General features: G+C 46.9%; 1 protein-coding gene across 5 annotated transcripts in view; it reads left to right on the top strand.

Annotated features, from left to right (window-relative positions):
- Positions 1-19,164, top strand: part of DENND5A (DENN domain containing 5A) — a 102,283-nt gene extending 83,119 nt beyond the window's left edge. For 3 of the 5 annotated variants that reach the window (XM_057316850.1, XM_057316847.1, XM_057316848.1), the window contains 10 exons: positions 4,533-4,617; positions 7,375-7,459; positions 7,924-8,052; positions 11,865-11,986; positions 13,170-13,315; positions 13,898-14,016; positions 14,421-14,602; positions 15,239-15,321; positions 15,814-15,937; positions 16,482-19,164. In XM_057316850.1, the coding sequence (XP_057172833.1) occupies positions 4,533-4,617; positions 7,375-7,459; positions 7,924-8,052; positions 11,865-11,986; positions 13,170-13,315; positions 13,898-14,016; positions 14,421-14,602; positions 15,239-15,321; positions 15,814-15,937; positions 16,482-16,876 (1,470 nt within the window). In that variant the 3' untranslated portion in view covers positions 16,877-19,164. The remainder of the gene's footprint in view (positions 1-4,532; positions 4,618-7,374; positions 7,460-7,923; positions 8,053-11,864; positions 11,987-13,169; positions 13,316-13,897; positions 14,017-14,420; positions 14,603-15,238; positions 15,322-15,813; positions 15,938-16,481) is intronic. The other 2 variants (XM_044379485.2, XM_026486081.3) reach the window with 1 other exon arrangement.
- The last annotated feature ends 1,742 nt before the right edge of the window (positions 19,165-20,906 follow it).

The following is a 20,906-nucleotide window of genomic DNA, read 5'->3' as shown; positions in this document are numbered from 1 at the left end:
ATTACTCTTCTCAGATCTCAGTTTTACTACTGTATCCATTGTATGTATTTTCCATGTTTGAATCAATCCTTTATTACTAGTCATTTAGGTTACTATGTCTGGTTTTTCAGTATTGTAAACAGCAGTATGGTTATAAATTTTTTAAAATGCTAAAAATTGTGTATCACATTCCTAAAATTTTGAGAATCCTGTAGTATAATAGCAATACTGTGGGCTTTGGAGTCAGAAAGACTGGGAATCCTAGCTCTGCTGGATAACTTCCAGTAATTTGTGATTTTTGAATCTCATTTTCGTTATCCATATTACTGGAATTAATCAAATCTACCTTTGAGGGTTATGATAATTAGACGTAATAAAAATAAATACCTGGGGGCGCCTGGGTAGCGCAGTCATTAAAAGCGGCTGCCTTCGGCTCAGGGCGTGATCCCGGCGTTCCAGGATCGAGTCCCACATCGGGCTCCTCCGCTATGAGCCTGCTTCTTCCTCTCCCACTCCCCCTGCTTGTGTTCCCTCTCTCGCTGGCTGTCTCTATCTCTGTCAAATAAATAAATAAAATCTTTAAATAAATAAATAAATAAATAAATAAATAAATAAATAAATACCTGGCATGTGGTAGGTATATAACATACGATGGCTATTTTGGAAGTCTCTACATGAAGAATTTCTGTTTCTTTCCTTTTCTGTATAACAAATGAGTAGAATAAACATAATCATTTTATCGTTTTCCTTTAAGCTGAGCGAGGCTGACACTTATAGTTGAGCTCTTTAGCTTTTTGGTAAAATGAATGCCCCCCAAAACTTTCTAATTTTTGGCATAAAAATTTTTAGAGAGTTAGTGAGCCTTCTCCTGCATTTTAAGAAATAATACCATATCACCACATGTTCTAAACCTATCCTCTGAGGCTTTGCAGCCATATTCTGTAAAAATTCTCATAGCATGAGGAATGTTTTTTGGAGCCCATTTGAGTCCCTTCTCAGTTTGGATAGATAGAGGCTACTTGTTCCCCCCCTCCCAAAGATTTTATTTGTTTATTGGACAGAGAGAGAGACAGGCAGCGAGAGAGAGGGAACACAGGCAGGGGGAGTGGGAGAGGAGGAAGCAGGCTCCCAGCGGAGGAGCCTGATGTGGGGCTCGATCCCAGAACGCCGGGATCACGCCCTGAGCCGAAGGCAGACGCTTAACGACTGCGCCACCCAGGTGCCCCTGATAGAGGCTACTTGTTTAGTGAGAAACTAATATAAAATAATGGGGACTTTTCAACCGAGGTCCCATTCTGTTCTGAATCGTGCATTTGGAGCACTAAAAGTGAAGCACTGACATTGTCACCAGAGGGAAGCAAGGGTGCTTTTTGGCAGGGTGTTTATACCCTCAGGGACACATACATGGTCAGCTGCGGATTGACCGTGACTATCTATGTTGGGTTTCTACCGCATGTTCTCCTTAGGCCTTCACTTTGCTAGCGTGTGTGTAGAGCACCTGTCTCCTGGTGAGACCTTCTTCGGTTATATTCTAGTCCAAAACTTCTGTAACCTGGTTCCCTGGACTCCATTATGCAGATTATGCAGGATCCTGCAGTCACCCACATTGTGACCAAACGCACGCCCAGAGAGTGATCTTACTGCCGCCTTCTGAGGGCACCTTACTGATCAACTACCTATTTGATGTACTTAGAAAGTAGAGAGAACCCAAACAGCAGTTTTTGCTCTAGCTTCCTAAATTTTGTCATTAGCCATGACTGCCTGCATACAGGGCTGTTTTCAGCAAGTCCTTATAAGAAGTTCTGTTATCCTCACAACTCTCTTTGGCTTTCAGTGACATTTTTCAAGGAGATGGGCATCCTTCTCTAGTATATTCTAACAATGAGAAGTGAGGTTGGTTTTTCATACTCGTTTTGTAACTGCTGCCCTTTGGGTAAGTGAAAATGGGTTGTTTCTTACCTCTGTGTGATGTCCTCAGAGAATCTGGTGCAATCTATATCTTGCTAGCCCTGTATAATACCCCAAATGGGTAGTTAGGCTAAACTGAACCTTGCAGTCTCAATCAGTCTTTGTGCAAAAGAGGAAGAATAATTCATATCTCCTGAACTAGAAGGACCTCAGTGCCCTGTCACTAAGCTTCAGCCCAGCCGCTGCTCTCTCATTCCCGCCTTTGCTTTCTCTCCGGTGAAATCACCATGAGCCAGGGCGTCCTTCTGGCATGGCAGGCTGGTGCTCCTCTAGCCTTTGGCTCTTCAGCAGCAATGCATGTGAGGGCTCTCTGGTGACTGGCTGTATTTAGTGTAGGTCACACCCACACAGGTCTGTTAAGGGAGCCTGCCTTTCTAGTCTTTCTAGATTCTGGGGACACAGTGACGGGTAAGCCAAAGTCCCTGCCCTTTCAGGAGCCTACTCTAACTGTTTTGGTAGAGGGGTGGACAGATTTCTGGAAGCTGAATTACTAAATCAAAGAGTGTGAATATGGGACACCAGGGTGGCTCAGTTGGTTGAAGAGTCTGCCTTCAGCTCAGGTCATTATCCCAGGGTCCTGGGATGGAGCCCCACATCGGACTCTTTGCTTGGAGGGGAGCCTGCTTCTCCCTCTCCTGTTACCCCTGCTTGTATGTTCTTTATCTCTCCATGTCAAATAAATAAATAAATAAAATCTTAAAAAAAAAAGGAAAAAAATTTTAAAAAGTATGAATATTTTAAGCTCTTGTGTTATCTTTCACATATATTGTATCAATATAGCAGGTAGTGTGTAGGAGTTGTAAGTCTCATTAATGTTGAACATCATTTAAAAAAATATTTGGTTTTTCAATAAATAAGTCTTTTCTAGTTTTAACTTGCGTGTTTTTTTTTTTTTAAAAAACCATTATGATAATTGGGTTTTGTTTTAAGCTGGTTAAGTCCTTTTTTTTAAAAAAAGGATTCATTTATTTGAGAGAGAGAGATAGCAGAGTGAGAGAGAGCACGAGTGTGGGGGGTACGCAGAGAGAGAGGGAGAAGCAGACTTTCCACAGGGAGCCTGATGCGGGACTCGATCTCAGGACCCTGGGATCATGACCTGAGCCAAAGGCAGACGCTTAACTGACTGAGCCACCCAGGTGCCCCTTTCTCCTTTCTCTCTCTCTTTTTTTTAAGTTGGTTAAATCTTAGGATATCCAAACATAAAGTGAGTTCATGTCAACAGCCTGCTGATCTGTAGATGAGGGTTTTCTTCCATTCAAATGCTTGATTCCCCCCCCCCCCAAATCTATCAAATGGATAGAAACAAGATAGATCCTCAGTATTCTCAAGGGGCAAATCTTCAGACATTAAATCCTCACATTCATCCGAGAGCATAAAATTTTCTTTAGAATGTATAACTTCATAAATTAAATGATCTCTTCCAAGCAGTCTATATAGCGTCATTATTGGGAGCAGTGGTTCTGACATTAGATTGAAGCTTGATCCCAACACTCTTTACTATCTGTGTGATCTTTTACAAGTTACTTAATCTGTCTGATGCTCAGTTTGCTCTTTTCTAAAGAGAATGAGGATAGTGCATCCTGTGGGATTGTTGAGAGCATTAAATAAAATACTGTATTTTGAACACTTAACATAGTGCTTAGTTTGTGGCAAGTCCCAGGACAGGGTAGCTTCTATTGTTGTTACTATCACTTCTCCAAAATACAGAACTGAAGTCATTTATAAAATTATTATAATAAAACCTCCTACTAAAACAAGCATAATACTACATTTACATTATATCAGCTATATAGAAGCATAAAGCATGAATCTAAGATAGAGTTTTTGTCACATAACAAGGGGCACTGTGTTCTGCAGGACGACTAGAAAGAGGCGAAGCAGTGGCTGGGTGGCCACTCACCACCTAGGCAAATGGCTCCGTTACAGCAGGCTTGCAAATGCTAATCAGATTGGTGCCTTGGTAAAATGACAAATTACTACATAGCTCAAATAAACTGCAACTCCTTACATTTCCAAACGCTAAGGTTCTGTTATATTAACTATAGTTAAGGACCAGCCTACCCTCCTGCAGGCTTCTTCATTTTTACCTTTAATAGTAAATCCCCCTCTTAGTGACAGCTTATTCTTCTCAGCCTGCACTAAGGGCAATAATGCCTTTAAGTGTTTTAGGAAATTCAGAAGCTGTCCTAGAATCTTATAGACGGGGTATTAGCTCCTCTGTACAGAAGCCATCATGCTCTACCCAAGCTGGCCTTTAACCAGCTTAGAAGTTGATAGGTTGTTTGCTTTTTTCTTTTTTACCCGCTGGTCCAGACTCTTTTTGGCCATGTCCTGTTTGAAGTGGTGGACCATTTCTCTTTTTCTGTTCCTTTCCATTCTTCTTTATATTTTTAAATTTTTCTTTATATAGGGTGATATATTTGTATACATTGCATCTGGGTGTACATCAAGATAAGGAAATAGTACAGATACTTTTGAGTAAAAGCCCGTATCTATATGCTAAAATTATCCGTGACTGTGTTCACTGGATGCTTTGGCCTCTGATATCTAAACTGATAGGTGTTTCTCCCTTGTGTTGGTTCCAGGGGAAATCAGCCTTGTGGTCCCACCTGTTACATTATCAGGAAAACCGGCAGAGAAAACTCACATCAGGAAGTCTCAGTACCTCAGGTAAGATGGTTTTTGCACCACTGGGGAGAACCGCCTCCATCCACTTTCCCATCCCCCACTGGAGTGATCGTCTGCAGTAGACTATTCTAGGTCATTGAAACCTTTGCTGTATAATGTTTCCTTTTTTAAATATTAAGCTACCCGGCTCTCTGAACCACAGAGTGTGCCAAAGCCATGGTGTTTGCTTTCATTATGCGTTTCTGTATCCACCCTTTTTTTTTTTTTTTTTTTAAGATTTTATTTATTTATTTGACAGAGATAGAGACTAGAGACAGCCAGTGAGAGAGGGAACACAAGCAGGGGGAGTAGGAGAGGAAGAAGCAGGCTCATAGCGGAGGAGCCTGATGTGGGGCCCGATCCCATAACGCCGGGATCACGCCCTGAGCCGAAGGCAGACGCTTAACCGCTGTGCCACCCAGGCGCCCCTGTATCCACCCTTTTTAAATGTAAATTCTGTGCCCAACATGGGGCTTGAACTCATGACCCCAAGATTGAGAGTTCCATGCCCTATTGACTGAGCCGGTCAGGCGTCCTGTTTCTGTACCTTTTGATGAATGAGATAGAAGATTTATGTCAGCAAGAGGACAGTCTTAGAATGAATTTAGGCTTTTAATGAATTTGTGTGGTACTGGTGTCCTGTGTTTGAAGCAAGTTGTCTTCAGAGTTTTTTGTTTTATACCTCAGAGATGGGCATTGAGATGATCTGTCAGTTAAGAGAGCCTGTGTCCTACCTTGGAATTCCTCAGAGTCAGGGCCTGGTGTGAATGATCCCTTAACACTTCTTTTCTATTTTTTTTTTTTAAGCTTTATTTATTTATTTGTTAGAGAACGAGTGAGCACAAGTAGGCAGAGCGGCAGGCCGAGGAAGAGGCAGGCTCTCTGCTGAGCGGAGAGCCCAGTGTGGGGCTCCATCCCAGGACCCTAGGATCATAACCTGAGCTGAAAGCAGACGCTTAACCAACTGAGCCACCCAGCCTCCCCTTGTTTTCCATTTCTAATTTAATAAAAATATCAGAGTTGGCAGGGACCGTTGGAGATGATCTAGTCCAGCCCCTTTATTTTACAAGAGGAGGAAACTGGGATCCAGAAAGGAGTTGAATTTATTCAAGATCGCATACTGCATTCATGGAAGAGGCCAGATTAGGAGCCAGGCCTCTTGTCTCCTGGTCTGGTGTTCCTTCTGCAGTGCCCCTTCCAGGACAGTCCCCCTCTTTTCTGTACTTCTTGGCAGCATCTCCCCTTAGCACCGTCCTTCATTTTCCTCTCTCTGCCAAGAAGTTGTTTGCTCTTCTTGGATGTTCTTATCCTAATGGTGAAGATCAGTTCACATGGAAGTAAAGACATCAGCATAAACTCAATGTTTCTTTCCCCTTGAGCTAATTGACCCCAGCTGGCACTGAATGTGGGGAGAATAGTTGGCTGAAAACCAGGTGTAAGAGCTCCCTAAGTAGCCTGATAAGGAGTTTTTTGGTCCACTTTCTGGACATTGGAACAAAAAGTCTTCTCAGGAAGGCTATAGAAGAAAGTTACTGCTGAGGGATAGACTATAGCCAAAAATTCTCAACAGCTACATGGTGAAGATACTAAGTTTTAAGTATTGGACCAGACATAAAGATAATATATAGGCATACCTCAGAGATGTTGTGGGTTTGGTTCTAGACTACCACAAAAAATGGATATCACAATAAAGTGAGTCAGGTGAATTATTTAGTTTCCCATTGCATATAAAAGTTACATTTATACTGTAGTATAGTGTGTTAAATGTGCAATAACATTATGTCTAAAAACTGTTTATACCTTGATTAAAAAATACTTTATAGCTAAAAACTGCTAACCATCCGAGCTATCAGCAAGTCATAATCATGGATCACAGATCACTATAACAAATACAGTAATAATGGGGGTACCTGGGTGGTCCGGTCAGTTAAGCGTCCAGTTCTTGGTTTCGGCTCAGCTCGTCGTCTCATGGGTTGTGAGATGGAGCCCTGTGTTGGGCTCAGCACTCAGCGCGGTCTGCCTGGGACTTCCTCGCCCTCTGCCCCTCCCCCGCACTTGAGCATGTGCTCGTGTGTGCACACACTCTCTCTCTCCCAAATAAATCTTCTGAAAAAGCCAAATATAATAATCATAATGAAAAATTTTGAAATATTGTGAGATATACCAAAATGTGACACAGAGACATGAAATGAGCAAATGCTGTTAGAAAAATGATGCCAGTGGACTTGCTTGACCCAGAGCTGCAGTAGACCTTCAGTTTGTAAACAAACGCGGTATCTGTGAAGCACGGTAAAGTGAAAGCGCGGCAGACTGAGGTGCGCTTGTATTGTAGCGTGCGGAGCACGTGCTGTACGCATTCCCTTGGCTCTTTTGTAGCCCAGTTAGAGGCAAGAAAGGACAGGAGTAGTAGCTCCAACTGGAAATACTGCTTCCGTGGCTGCCTGATGAGAACATGCTGGATTAGGAGCCAGAAGATTTGTGTTCCCTCTAGTGCTGACTTGGACACTTGGTAACTAGGGCAAAGCATTTAACTTCTCTGAATTTTGGTTCCCTTCTCTGTAATACCTTCCTTGACTATCTAGTTGTTAGAGGATTAAATGAGATAATATGTATAAAAGTACACCATCTGATACCTATCAAGTACTTAACAAATATTCATGAAACACAAGGTGTTACCAAGTAGTCCCTGTACAAATTTGGGTAGTCAGCTCTTTGGATAGTCAGATCTCTCTTGGGACGTGACCAGCTTTTTTGTTCCAGGAATACTTCTTGATTCAGAACGGAGGAAGTCTGATGCCAGCTCAGTCATGTCTCCCCTGAGAATCTCCCTCATTCAGGACATGAGGTCAGTCTGGGTTCATATATAATAAGCCACTGAAAGCCTGTTTTCAGTTGCTCCTTAGGCGTCTGCTTCAGTAGCAGGGTGTCCGTGACGTGGGCTTCCGCAGCATCTCCGTTAACCAGGAAGACCTTGTCTTTGGTCTTGTGCTTCTTGATGCAATCGTGGAGCTGTACGAGCGGTTGAGGTTCCTGGTGCTTTTGGAGAATTATACCGAAGTACCACAGGGCTCCAGGGTTTGCCTGGTTTTTTGAGAGCCATATTGTCACCCCTGCCGCCCCCTGCAAATTGTGGCGAGCCTATCTGCAAAGCCACATGGAAGCCCAGGATTTAGAGAACAAGAGATGGACTCTCACCAGGATGGGATAGGATTGTCTCACCAGGCCTGCTTGGCTTTACAGGGGGAGGTATTAGTAGTGAGTTCCTCTTCTACCCCACTCCCCACCTCCTGTTTCCCATTCTCCCTTCAGGCACATCCAGAACATCGGGGAGATCAAGACTGATGTGGGAAAAGCCAGAGCATGGGTGCGACTATCCATGGAAAAAAAATTACTTTCCAGACACCTGAAGCAGCTTCTCTCAGACCATGAGCTCACCAAGTAAGGCCATTCCACCTGGAGTAGACCCAGGCTCCCAGGAATGGTGGGGAGGGTTTGGAAACCCTTGAGTGAGGAGGGAGAATATTCACTATTTCATTTCTGCTGTACTCAGCTAATTCAGCTTGCGTGTGAAGATTTTGTAGCATTTCCTCTTCTCCGTCTTTAAGTATAGAAGACCAATGCTGCTGTGTTTGTCCTTCCTCCCTTCTCAATCTGCATGTCCCCGATAGCTTTCTTAAAGAGGTAGTGAGAGGGGTGGGGTCCTTATTGGGTACCTCAGAGTTTGGGGCTCCCCTCTCCTTACTGTACTCAGGAGACTTGCATACCTCTTAGGCACAGGGCATTTTCTTGGTCTCTTTCCTGTCCTGGAGAAGAAAGGATTAGGGAATGAAAAGAACTTCTAAGATATTCCCTTATCTCTTTTGTTCTCTTCTGAAGCCAGGGCCGGCCCAGAATAACCCAGTCCTTGCTTTTCCTCTCTGGACCCTGTCTGAGTCTCCCTAGAGCTTAAAAGGGCTTCCGATGGCCCTCGTAGGCCCCCTCCCTCCACACTTTCCACCTAGAAAGAGAAAGAGGAGAAATTCCATGGTTCTCACACTCCCAGGGGCCGTTCAACCTATGGTTCCCTTCTCTGGGTTTGATATTCTTTGCATTCTTTTTGTACCCTAGCTACCAGAAGAGGAGTGGGAAGGAGGACTGACCCCCTTGTCTGCCTCTCGGGCCACCACCTCTCTACTTCTCCTGTCTATGTGTGGCTCTTTCTTCATCGGCAGGCCTGTTGGGCATTTTGTCTAGCATTTCCTTAGGCATCTTTTCATGGCGTCCTTTATTATTTGACTTTCCCAAGGATGATAAAACAGAGGAGTGGGCCTTGGGGAAATTTTGTGTAGCCAGTTGATTAAACCTGCAGAATCTGTTTTTATTCAAAGTAAAAATATAATGATTTAGATTGTTTACTGTGTATGTAAACCACAGTAAGAACTGGGTTTAAAACTTTGATAAGTTAGCTCATTTTGAGAGGTCGTGAAACAGCAATTCTTAAAGCACTTAAATGTTATTTCCTATAGGGACAGAAGGGCTTAGGGATAAAATTTGGAGATTGGGAGAACAACTAAAAGAACAAGTGAACATGTAAGCTTGGAGTTGGGAAGGGAGGTGTTCGCACACAAGATTCTAGGGGACAGTTGTGTGTGGCTGAGGAAAAAAAATTTGCCATTGTAGCAGGATAGGGCAGGAGTGTTTCCTGCTGGCCAGTGTGGGTGTCGCCAGCAGGAGGACAGGGAGGCATCTGAAAGGTGGTCAAGCACAAGAACTTTGTGAAGCCCGGAATAGTGGATAGGTCTAGGGTGTGAATGCGCCTAAAGGCCCAGGCAGCAGCAAACGGGACACAGACCTTGGTCAGGAGGCTCATTTTGGTTTCTTTAAACTGTAGCCCCATTTAAAGGAGATAAGCTCAGAATTTACTCAGTACTAGAAACTTTCCACCTTATGTTCTGGCCCCAGTGCTAGTCCAGTGAGTGGAAAATGAGTTTTGCTGCCACAGATTGCATTTTGGATGGGGTGTAAAGGAGAAAAAAGGGGCCCTTCATCAAACCTACTTATTCCTTCATTCTCCTCTCTCTCGTCTTTCTCTTCAGTCTGCCTAACGCTCCAGCCACATCATACCACTCACCCTTCTCAGGATGTCTGTAGTCCTTTCAGGGCCTGGTCAGAAGTTTTCTTTGCCAGAGTTTGTCTAGACACCTCAGAGACTTGGTTCACTCTTCCCCTGAGCACCCATAGCATTTGTCACAGTATTTATTCAAACCTTCTCACCACTGATGGGCTGTATTATCATCACCTCGTTGCTTGCTGCTTATTACAGTTTGCTTTCATCGAGGGCATGAATGCGCGTGTTGCCTAGCACCTAGCAGGTGTTCAGTGGGCACATGAAATGTGTGCGTAGCTGCACAGCCAGGAGGTGGTGGGCCGCCTTGGAGAGTATACCTTGATAGAATGTTCCTGAGTCTCTGGTATTTCCAGGTAGCCTCCAAAACTGTTTGTAGCTTGGAGAGGGGGTCAGGTCAAGGCAGGGTAAGGGGGGCTGTAGGGTCTAGGGGGAAAAGTTAGCTTCTAAATAGTGAGCTCACACTGTTTCTCCTTGACCTCCCTGCAGTGACTAATACTGTGTAGTAGCCCCTCTACCTTGAAACTCACTTGGCATGGCTGCCATAGCCTTACACCATCCTGTTCTCTCTCTCCCCCTACCCTTTCCAGGGCGTTGGCTTCCACAGTCCTAAGTTCTCTGCATGCACGCTTTCTCTCACTTAGTGATCTCACCCGTTCTCATGACTTCTGTTACCCGTCGAGTGACTTCCACATCTGAAGCTGTAGCTTTGGCTTTTCTTCTGCGCTTCAGTCCTGCATTTATTTCCATTCAGATGTCTTAACCTCTAGCTCAGAGAGAGCGAAAGCAAGCTTCACAGAATTGATTCACCGTAACTGCCTTTCTCGCAATGTTTTGTCCTCCGCCTCCGCCTGTCGTCTTACTAGTGCTGCTGCCTTAGCTTCACTTCTCCGATGCACTAAATTTACACTTTCTGGAACCCGCTGTGGCTTTCCCTTTACTTCTAGGGTAAATTGCCGAAACCCATTACTTGTAGGGCAAGTTGCAAACTCTTTAGCCTATTTAGGGCCTTCATTCACTTGACTATAGCCCAGCCTTTCAGCCTCATTGCTAACTGGTCATCTCCCTGAGCCCCAACTCCAGCCAAACTGGTTTCCATACCCTGTCCTCTTTCTTCTGCAACATCTCTCTAAACTCATGCTGTCCTTTATGCCTCTCCTCATCTAGGACCATCGAAGCTCATGGCTCTTTAATTCCCACAGAGAGCCTTTCGTTCAGCAGCTCATTATGGGCAGTCTCGTACCATGGCCCTCCCTGATTTGTTCGCTTGCATTGTCTTTGAGGATAGGTGTTCCCTCGCCAGCACTTGCACATAGTAGGCCCTGGTTGGTGAATTACTCTCTTGGGTGTACCTTATAGGTAAAACTTCACAGATTTACTGAATCCATACCTCTTTGGCCACAGTGCTTGCAGTCTTGGCAACCAGGACAGTGCCTTCTTTTGTTTCTCTGTGCTGAAGGCCTGTGCACTTGGCTCTTCATGTTCCCTCTATTTGGGGAAGGTATCATTGCTGTTGCAGGGGGTCTACAACGTCAGACAAAGGAGTTGGCCTTTGATGAGTAAGTGGGGGTGGGGCTGGGGACGGAAGAAAGTTTGAAAAAAGGGGAAGGACATGATGTATGCAGCTTTCCTTGCCTGTGACCTGGATCATACCCTCTATTGCCTCAGGCTGTCCTGGGCTTATATTCACATTCAGAGTGGTGTTTTAACTCATGGGTCTTAGGTCTGCTGAGGGTCTGAGGCTAGCCCTGTTAATGATTGGTGATCACAGACCTCCTGCCATCGTTACTCCCACACCACACACTGGGTGATGCCCCTAGCTAGAAGCCTGAGAGGGCCTGTGCCATCCCTGAGGGGTGACAGTTCCAGCCCTCAGTTCAGGAAAGGAGACCCCATGACTTCTGACACTGCATTGTAGTGACATCAATCCTTGGACACAGAGTTTGGTTTTGCTGTTCCTGCTATAGTTTCAGTCACTTTCCCTCTAGGCCTCTAGCTGGCTTTGTTCCTTTTTTAGGTGGCTCCAAAGAACTTGAAGCTTGATATCTTATTCTTTCCTTAGCTGTCTCCTTCCAGCACTGAGTAATTCTAGCCTCTTCCCCCTCCTTTTGGCTGGGGGACTGATGTATTGCCTCCTCTCCGACAGAAAGTTGTACAAGCGCTATGCCTTCCTGCGCTGTGACGACGAGAAGGAGCAGTTCCTCTATCACCTCCTCTCTTTCAATGCCGTCGATTACTTTTGCTTCACCAATGTCTTCACAACTATCCGTGAGTAGCCCTGTGCTCCCCACAAGCCTTCTCAATGCCAGTCTTCCTGGGCCTGCCTAAGGCTAGCTCACTGTCCCTTTTTTAGAAGAAGACGGTCACGTGTACTTTGAGTTTGCCTTTTGCTTCTGTAGGAGAGAGGTGCATTTGCCCTCTGTGGAGGTTGTTTTTTTTCTCAGAAGCTTCTTATTCTTGTTCTGAACTGGGGAGCTCAGTCTTTTTGGCCATCATGTTGTCACTGTTGTCCTAGGCACTGCTCTGGGAGCCTAAGGCGATGAAGGTGGAGTGGAGTTGGGTGGCGTGGTGAAGTTCACTGCCCTCTTTGCACACCTGTAAAGAAATCTCCCTTTTGTTTTGGGCTTAGAGAGTGATTCCGTATCCTAGAAGGTTTCAGACCAGCGCACAGGGAAAAACAACTCTTGCTGAAGTAACAGAACTCGAGGTTGCGGTGGGAGATTTGGGTCCAGGCTCTGCTCTGCCCTAACTCATTAGGTTTCTGTGAGCAGAGTTGACCCCTGCTGTGGGCCTGTCTCCCTGTTTGCAGAGTCAGGAAGGAGGATTCAGTATGGTCTAAAGAAGGCTTTTGGAGCCTCATCTTCCTTTGGTACCAGGATGCTCTTTTCCTTAGGGGTTAGTCTCTGAATCTGCCCCATGGCTGGTTGTTTGGCCGGTGACTCAGCAGCCTCAGCAGCATGGACTCTTGTTTCTATGTGACACCCATCTTCCCTCTCAGAGATGAGTGTTGTAGGCTGCAGGAGGAGCAGTACTGGACTGGAACTTAGGGGACCCGGGGGAAATTATTTCCTTCTCAGTGCCTCAGAAAAGGCATTGTAGGACCTCTCTGGAGATTGTTATTAGAGTTCACAAGACGATAGATTGAAAAGTGCTCTGAAAAGCAATTCAGTACAACGTGGAGTTGGTGGTATTATTTAAGGAACAAATTTACTTAGCCTCCGAGCCTGCAGATGGGCTTGGATCTTTGATGGTTGGGTGGTAACCCTGAGAGGAGTGAGACTGAGGGTAGGATTGGCTAATATTCTAAGCCAGCGAGAGACTGGGTCCTGCTGGGGCCGGTACAGCGGGACTGCAATCATGCCAGCACTCCTGGGCAGGCAGGTCAGGGCCCTTTCAGGTATGGGAGGGATTCCTGATCCCCCTCAATGCCTTTGTGGCTTCCCCCACACAGTGATCCCGTACCATATCCTGATTGTACCGAGCAAGAAGCTGGGGGGCTCCATGTTCACCGCCAACCCATGGATCTGCATTTCGGGAGAACTGGGTGAGACACAGATCCTGCAGATTCCCAGGAACGTGTTAGAGATGACCTTCGAGGTATGTGTTATCCAGGGATCACAACCCCAGGCTCTTTGGGGGTCTGAGTTTGCAACAGCCGCTTATGGGAGCTTTCTGCAGGGTTTTATGGTGGTCTTGCTCTTGTAGTATTAGCGCAGTTGATGTGTCCTGAGATGCTCAGAGGCCGGAGCCAAGGGTTGACCCAAGAATGGGGGAGCCTGCCCTGTCTAAGCAGTCTCTGGCTTGAAGGCACTTATCTATCTGGACTTGCATAACGCCCTGCCCATGGCATGTTGAGAAATCCCCAAGAATTCTTTCAGTTGCCAAGTCCAAGTGTTCACAGAAACCTCTGACTCTGAGACTCCCGTCCCACTTCCAGACCCTTCTGCTTATAGGCCCTATTCTTCCTTCATATAGTAGCATCTTCTTTCTCAATCATTTCCCCGTCATGAGAGTGCGTACCACCAGTCTTGGTGGTAGGTAGAACCATGAGCTCTTCCCTATAGATACTAAGGGGTCAGGTTGCAGGCAGCCAGTCAGATCTGTGCCTCTGAGTAGTGCCTCTGTGTTCTCTTGTTTTCTGGACCTACCTGCCTTCTTTATTTGGCTCTTCTTTCACAGTGCCAGAACTTGGGAAAGCTCACTACGGTGCAGATAGGCCATGATAACTCTGGGCTGTATGCCAAATGGCTGGTGGAGTATGTGATGGTCAGGAATGAGATCACAGGACATACCTACAAGTAAGTGTTCCCTCAGTTATGCCCTAAGGTAGTGGGGCAAGGTAGACCAGGGGCTGGGTTTGATGCCTGGATATGTGGAGTTCTCAAGGAGACCCTTTAGGTCGTGGTAGACTAAGGTACTTCCTATTTGGCTCTGCCTCACGCACCTGAAAAGAAATAGAAGGAGGGTTTTCCAAGCTAAGACATATGACGTTGCTGTACACAGGTTCCAAGCCACCTGTCATTCATTCGGGTGGCTTCCCTGATGATGCACGGTGGGATGGACGAGCAGGGCCTTGAGGGATCCCCAGCCGGGTTTCAGAGCCTATCTCCAGGGATTGGCTTTTTGATGGCTTCTGCTGAGCAGCAAGGGGAAGGACACTGGAGAAGCCAGCAGCTCTGACAGGCCATTGCTTGACCTTTAGGTTCCCATGTGGTCGGTGGTTGGGGAAGGGCATAGATGACGGGAGCCTGGAGCGGATCCTGGTTGGCGAGTTGCTCACCTGCCAGCCTGAGGTGGACGAGAGGCCGTGCCGGACCCCGCCCCTGCAGCAGTCCCCCAGCGTCATCCGGAGGCTCGTTACCATCTCACCCAACAACAAGCCCAGTAAGTGGGAGGAGGGACTGGGCCCTGATGCCACCCAGGTGGGGAATGTGGGCAGATGTCTGGGAACCCTGATGTGGGAGTCCAGACCCAGCCTTTGCAGCTGCCTCAGGAACCCCTTCTGCCAACAAAGCAGCCTCAGGTATTTGTCACCCTCCTCTCATGAATCAGTGTGTGTGTGTGTGTGTGTGTGTCGGGGTTGAAGGGGGGTGTCACACTCCTTAGAGGCCTGGAAGGAGAGGGGAGAGGTCATGCAGCCTGGCCTAGGTCTTTTGTACTATTTATATATGATTCTAGAGAGGAGAGGGGTCTACCTTCTGGCCTTGTCCTTCCTTGTTCCTGGGCCTCACAGCCAAGTCTTGGCCCATTTTTAGTTGCCAGAAGTTCCAGGGTAAAATGGAAAATAAACTTAACCAGCCTCTCTTAGAGATGGAACTCTGAGGTATTAGCTTGTGCTTTTTCCCCAAGATTTTAGGAAGGGCAAGCTCAGCAAGGTTGGATGGGCAAGAGCTGCTCTTCTAGGGTCCAGGCCATCCTGCCTCTCCCAGGAGCCCTTCCTATGTTCTCAGTCTTGAGTTCAGTTGCTAAGCATTGTTAGCCTCTGAGATTGGTTAGGGATGTCTACTTGACTTTTATCAGAGCTGAACACCGGGCAGATCCAGGAGTCCATCGGGGAGGCAGTCAATGGCATCGTGAAGCACTTCCATAAGCCCGAGAAAGAGGTGAGCCTTCCTTCCCTCCAACCCAGGGCTTTATATTGAATGAGAGAGAATAATCTGTTTTCAGGCCCATGTAGTGCGAACAACCTGGAGTCTATAGAGTGTGTGCCTCCGTTTGGCACTGAGCAGATTCCTTCCTTAGGGGCCTCTGCCTTGGGTTACCCTGGTTTCCTTTCACACTAATGACCCAGCAGAGTCCCTGGGCCCCTAAGGAACAGTGTATATTCCTTTCCTCTTCTGGATTTTCCTGGGTCTCCCTGAACAATGGTCACTCTGGCTTTGTCCCTCTTGTGGGGACCCAGATCCATCGTCTGTTCAGCAGCTGTGCCCTGGCAGCTGCTCTGTGCCCCTCACCGTGCCGGGCACTAGGGGAGATGGACAGGGTCCCAGCCAGGCTTTTGCTGCCCTCCCAGCTGTGGACTATGGGTTGGGGGAAGCAGTAGTGGAAGGCAGCTTGGCTGAGGCAAGCCTGGCATTTCTTATTTCTTTACGTAGCGAGGCAGTCTGACGCTGTTGCTCTGTGGAGAATGTGGCCTAGTCTCGGCCCTGGAACAGGCTTTCCAGCATGGATTTAAATCCCCCCGGCTCTTCAAGAATGTCTTCATTTGGGATTTCCTGGGTGAGTTGAGCCAGGGTGTGAGGGTGGGAAAACCATACAGAGACATGGGGACTCACCGACACAATGTGGGTGCTGACCACTGGGGTCTGAGGTGCAGAAGCCAAACCAGGTGACTCTCAAATGCGATCTGTTTCTCTTTGCTCTGGCTTTTCTTAAAGGCTTAGAAACAAGTCCTCACGCTTTTTCCTTGTAGATCCAAAAGGCCAGTTGATAGTATTAGGAGCCCCACCCCTGTGATGTACTCATTTAGAGAATTTTCACGCAAGAACCTTTTACCTCAAGAGTGTTTTTCTTTCTTCTTCTTTTTTTAATCTTCAGACTACGGAAAGGACCCTCTTTATATCAAGGACCACATAAAGAAATGTAAAACATAAGAATAAGGACCTTATATTTTGAAATGTGATCAGTGATGTCAGAACATTCATGTTACATTAAGTTATCTGCATCAACATGGAGAGAGCCATGGCTAGTGGCCTGTAGGACAGTTAGGCATAGGTTGGTTTTGAGAGCCTTTGTCACTGGCAAACTTTTCTACTCTTCACAGAAAAAGCACAAACCTATTATGAGACTTTGGAGCAGAACGAACTTGTCCCCGAGGAAAACTGGCATACAAGGGCCCGGAACTTCTGCCGATTTGTCACTGCAATCAATAATACTCCCCGGAACATAGGCAAGGACGGCAAGTTTCAGATGCTGGTGTGCTTGGGAGCCAGGTACTGCAACCTGATGGCCGAGCGCACAGCACCCAGCCTTGGAGGTGGTGCTGGGGGCCTAGTGTGGTGCAGGGGGTGGGAGTGGCTAATGACCAGATGCCCCTGGGGAGGTGACGCCTTGGAGGTCCGTAATTTCCATGTACGAAGCGTATGTGTGGGGATATGGAGGGGTGGGGATGAGCATGTGTGTAACTGGGTGGAGGCCCATTTTGATGGGAGGGAATAAAACCAGCCCACTGGTGAAATTTGAAGCAGAGTCTATCTAGTCATGCCTTCCACAAACATTTGAATGAGCCTGGCGTTATGGAAGGCAGGGGGATGAGCTGAATAAAACATGGTCCCTACCATTTGAAAGTTTACTTGTCCTAATTAAATACGGTATAAGGCAGAAGGTTGTGAGAGCCCAAAAGGAAGCATGTATTCATAAGTTATGCTGAAGCTGTAGAGAAAAGATCAGAAAGGGAGGAGGTGGTACTTGAGGTGAGCCTTAAGGGGAGGGTAGAAGTGGGGAGAGAGTTTGAAGCAGACGGAACTAGCAGAGAGGTCCTAAAGGAAGCAAAGGTTGTGCGGTTAGGAAATAACAAGTTAATATGGGAAGGGCAGTTGTAGGAAACAGTTGAAGAAGGGTAGGGGCCTCGGGGAGCTGGGGCAGAGAATCCTTCCAGAGTTGTTTAATCAGGGGGCTGAAATGATCTGAATTTGATACCATGGATGGTATATATCAGTGGGCAGGACTGTTAGGGGCTATTCCCATGGGTCAGGTGAGAGCGTGAAGGCCAAAAAACTTAAGGCAGTAGTTCATTTGGGCCAAGGAACGGAGGAAGTTGGCATAATAGTTAAAAACAGACTCTGGAACCAGCTTGACTAGGTTCGTATTCTCAGCCACTTACTAGCCATATGAACTTGGACAAACTACTTAATCTCTGTCTACCTCAATTTCTTTATCTATAAAGTAGAGCTACTAATAGCACTGATAGCACCTACCTCATATCATAGGGTTGTTATGAAGGTTAAATCTCTTAAAACAGTGTCTGGCACATGCCAAGTGCTATGTGGATGTGAGCTCTTAGGATTATTCCTGGCGGTGATAGCTCCGTGGAGGAGTGATGCTCTGGCTGTTGAGATGGAAGAGGTGGTGCTGACTGGACCTGATGTCTGGTTGGTGGTGGGCTGGTCTAGGGAGGTGGGGTGGGCAGGGGAGGAGTTGTGGACCTGGTGGCAGGTAACTGGGTCAGTCTGGGTCAGGTTGGGTTGGTGTCCCTGGAGCTGAGTAGTCCCTAGTAGGAGCCTTTTAAAGCCATGTAAGGCCTCTTAGCCTAGCACTATTAGGGGAGAGAGAGGGGGCTGGGGAAGCTATCCACTTCTCCAGCCTCAGACTTTGTTCAAGCAGTGATGGAGCAGGTTTCCCCTTGGCCTTGTACTAACTGTCTCCCTTCCCCTTCCCTTCTGATCCGTCCGGACTGACCCTTCCCTGCCAGAGATCACCTCCTGCACCATTGGATTGCGCTGCTGGCTGACTGCCCCATCACCGCACACATGTATGAGGATGTAGCGCTGATCAAAGACCACACACTTGTCAATTCCTTGATCCGCGTGCTGCAGACTCTGCAGGAGTTCAACATCACGCTGGAGACGTCCCTTGTCAAGGGCATCGACATCTGACCTCCCAGCACCAGCTAGCAGCAGGACCGAGAGAGACTCACCCTGCGGCTCTGACCCTTTTCCCAGGGGGATTTAAGCAAGTCGTGCAGGAGACAGAGAGGAGATGTACACTCACTGTAAAAAGAAAAGTAGAGGATTTTTGGAATAAATAATCTATTTTAGAGTTTATTTGCTGATTTGCTTTTTACACACTTTCATGTGAAAGAGTGATAGGGAGAGGGAGACGAGGTTGGCGCCGCTTATTTTGAAGCTGGTGCCCTCCCTCGCCACGGCCGCGTGCTGGGAGCCTGCGGCCTCCCCGGACTGAGCCTGCGGCGCGCGGGCGGGGCAGTTCTCCTTCCTCACCCGCGCCTGGTCATGAGGCCATTCCACGTTGTTTTTAAACTAATGTTTTCTATATTAACATTGTTATGGATATTTGGCTTTCACGGGCCACACACAGGTGTGCTGAGCAGGAAGCCCCAAGCTCCAGTCAAAGGGATTTTTCGTAGTGCCTCTGCAAGCACTGATGAGTCAGTCCCACATCTTTTCTTTTTCTGTCAGTATTATTTGGAACGGAGACATGCCGGGACGCACCATCGTGCAGAAGATCACGTTTCCTCTTGGCACACAGCTGCACAGAAGTAAACAGAAGCATGTTTTAACAGGTTTTCTTTTTCTTTTTTTTCCTCTTATTTATTTAACCCTCCGTTGTGTGTTTTAAATCTTTTTCTTTTCTTTTTTCTTTTTTTTAAGGAAGGAAAAAGCTTGTCACAGTCTAACTGGCTATGTTATTATTGTTAAATTTATGTTGTTTTGCAACCTAGAAACCAGCTACAGTATGGCCCACTTAATAAAACACCTGAAACAAAACTGCATGGATCCCTGACTTTTATGGGGGTTTGTGAGCAGTGGGTGGCGGGGGCTATGGTTTGGTCCATGTGGGAGGACGAGTGTGAGAGGGTGTAGCATTGCCTTGACTCCTCCCTCAGCTGCCTAGGGTGCCCCCTCAGGGCCTGGCGTCTCGTGGGTCCTTCCTGCTGTAGCACCAGGAGCTTTCATAGTTCTTAAGTCAAATGGCTGTTTGAGAGGGATGCAGATAAGGGTTATTTTCCCACTCCACAGAAGAGGAGGCTGAGGCACAGAGGGGAAGAGATCTGGTCAAGGTTGCAAAGGTTGTCAGTTGACCGAGGCAAGATGGGCTATTTCTTGAAGGGTAAGGAAGACCAGGTGTGGGACCATAGGGTACATGAGAACCTGTCTGCCCTCAGGAAAAAGAAAGCTTTTTCTGTAGAGAAACATTTGTTTTTCCCAGGATGGTAGATAGTAGAGCTTTATGAGGGTCCTGGGAACCAGCTTCCTTCAGTTTTATTCTTTAACCAAGCTGCTTTTGCAGAAAGTTCCAGAAGTGTGGCTTGGTCAGGTAAAGGGCCTCAAACCAATTAATGTTCTCTTTTATGCTTCCCTGGTTTTGCCTGTATGCTCTCTCTGCCTGGATGGAATGCCTCCCCTGGTGCCTCCCTCCTGGTCATTGTTGAAGATACTTTAGGAGTCACCCACTATGAAGCCTTCCCTAATCCTCCGTGGGCACAGTTAATCATTCTGTCATCAGTTGCTTAGATGCTGGTACCTCCTCTCTGGGTTGTTGCTGCTTTCATGTTGGGCCCACTCCGTAGGCTCTGAGCTCCTGGAGGTTCTCTCATTCATCTCCATCCCTGGCTGGCTGTGAGTGCCCAGGTAAGCTTCTTGAAGAGGTGAGGAAAGGGCCTGGAGGCTTTGAGGACAGCCGCAGTGCAATATCCTGCCAGCAGGGGGTGTGAGTGGGTTACGGGAGTCCACAGTTTTTTGGAAGTTGGGGAGGTAGGTAGCAAGAGGGGAGATTTCTGGCTGGGCAAGAAGGCAGCACAGAACTCACTGCATGTATGTCTATAGTGGGCCTAGGCCAGAGATGACCTCAAGCCAGGTGCTTTACACACATACTTCTCCCTTTTCCTCGCACCTCCCCAAGGCAGATGGAGATGATCACTGGTTTATAGGTAAGGAAACTGAGTGTCAGAGAAATTTGGTCACTTTCCCAAGGCCACACATTCGATAAGTAGTTTGCATGGAGAACTGTCTCACTCCAAGAGTGTGGCTTTTCCACTGACAACTACTACTTTGCTTGACTCAGGTCTCTGCTCAGATGTCCTCAGACCCATCCTGACCACTCTAAAATACCAAGTTCCGTCAGTCTCTCTTATCCCCTTATTGTACTTTATTTTCCTTCCTAACCCTACAACCACTCTACTAGCTGTTTGCTAACTCCAAATGTTAGATGTATGAAGGAAGGGCACAGTCCGTTCACAAAGTAGCAACTGGCACATGGTAGCTACCCAGTAGGTATCTATGGAATAAATGGATTCATTGGCAGTGGTTAGGATGACAGACTATGGAGCCGAATGTCCTTCAGTTAAATCCTTGCACTGCTGATGTGACCCAGAGCAAGCTACTTAATTCCTGAAGCTTCTTTTACTCACCGTCTGTGAAGTGGGAATGGTAGTAGTGCCCGCATCGAAGGCTTGTTGTGACTACTGGTTGACTACACGTGTGCCTGGAACAGAGTCAGGTGTGTAGCA

The sequence above is a fragment of the Ursus arctos genome, unplaced genomic scaffold, assembly GCF_023065955.2.
Source record: "Ursus arctos isolate Adak ecotype North America unplaced genomic scaffold, UrsArc2.0 scaffold_22, whole genome shotgun sequence".
Taxonomy (NCBI): domain Eukaryota; kingdom Metazoa; phylum Chordata; class Mammalia; order Carnivora; family Ursidae; genus Ursus; species Ursus arctos.
The sequence above is the reverse complement of the archived record's forward strand: the minus strand, read 5'-3'. Positions and strand labels throughout refer to the sequence as shown.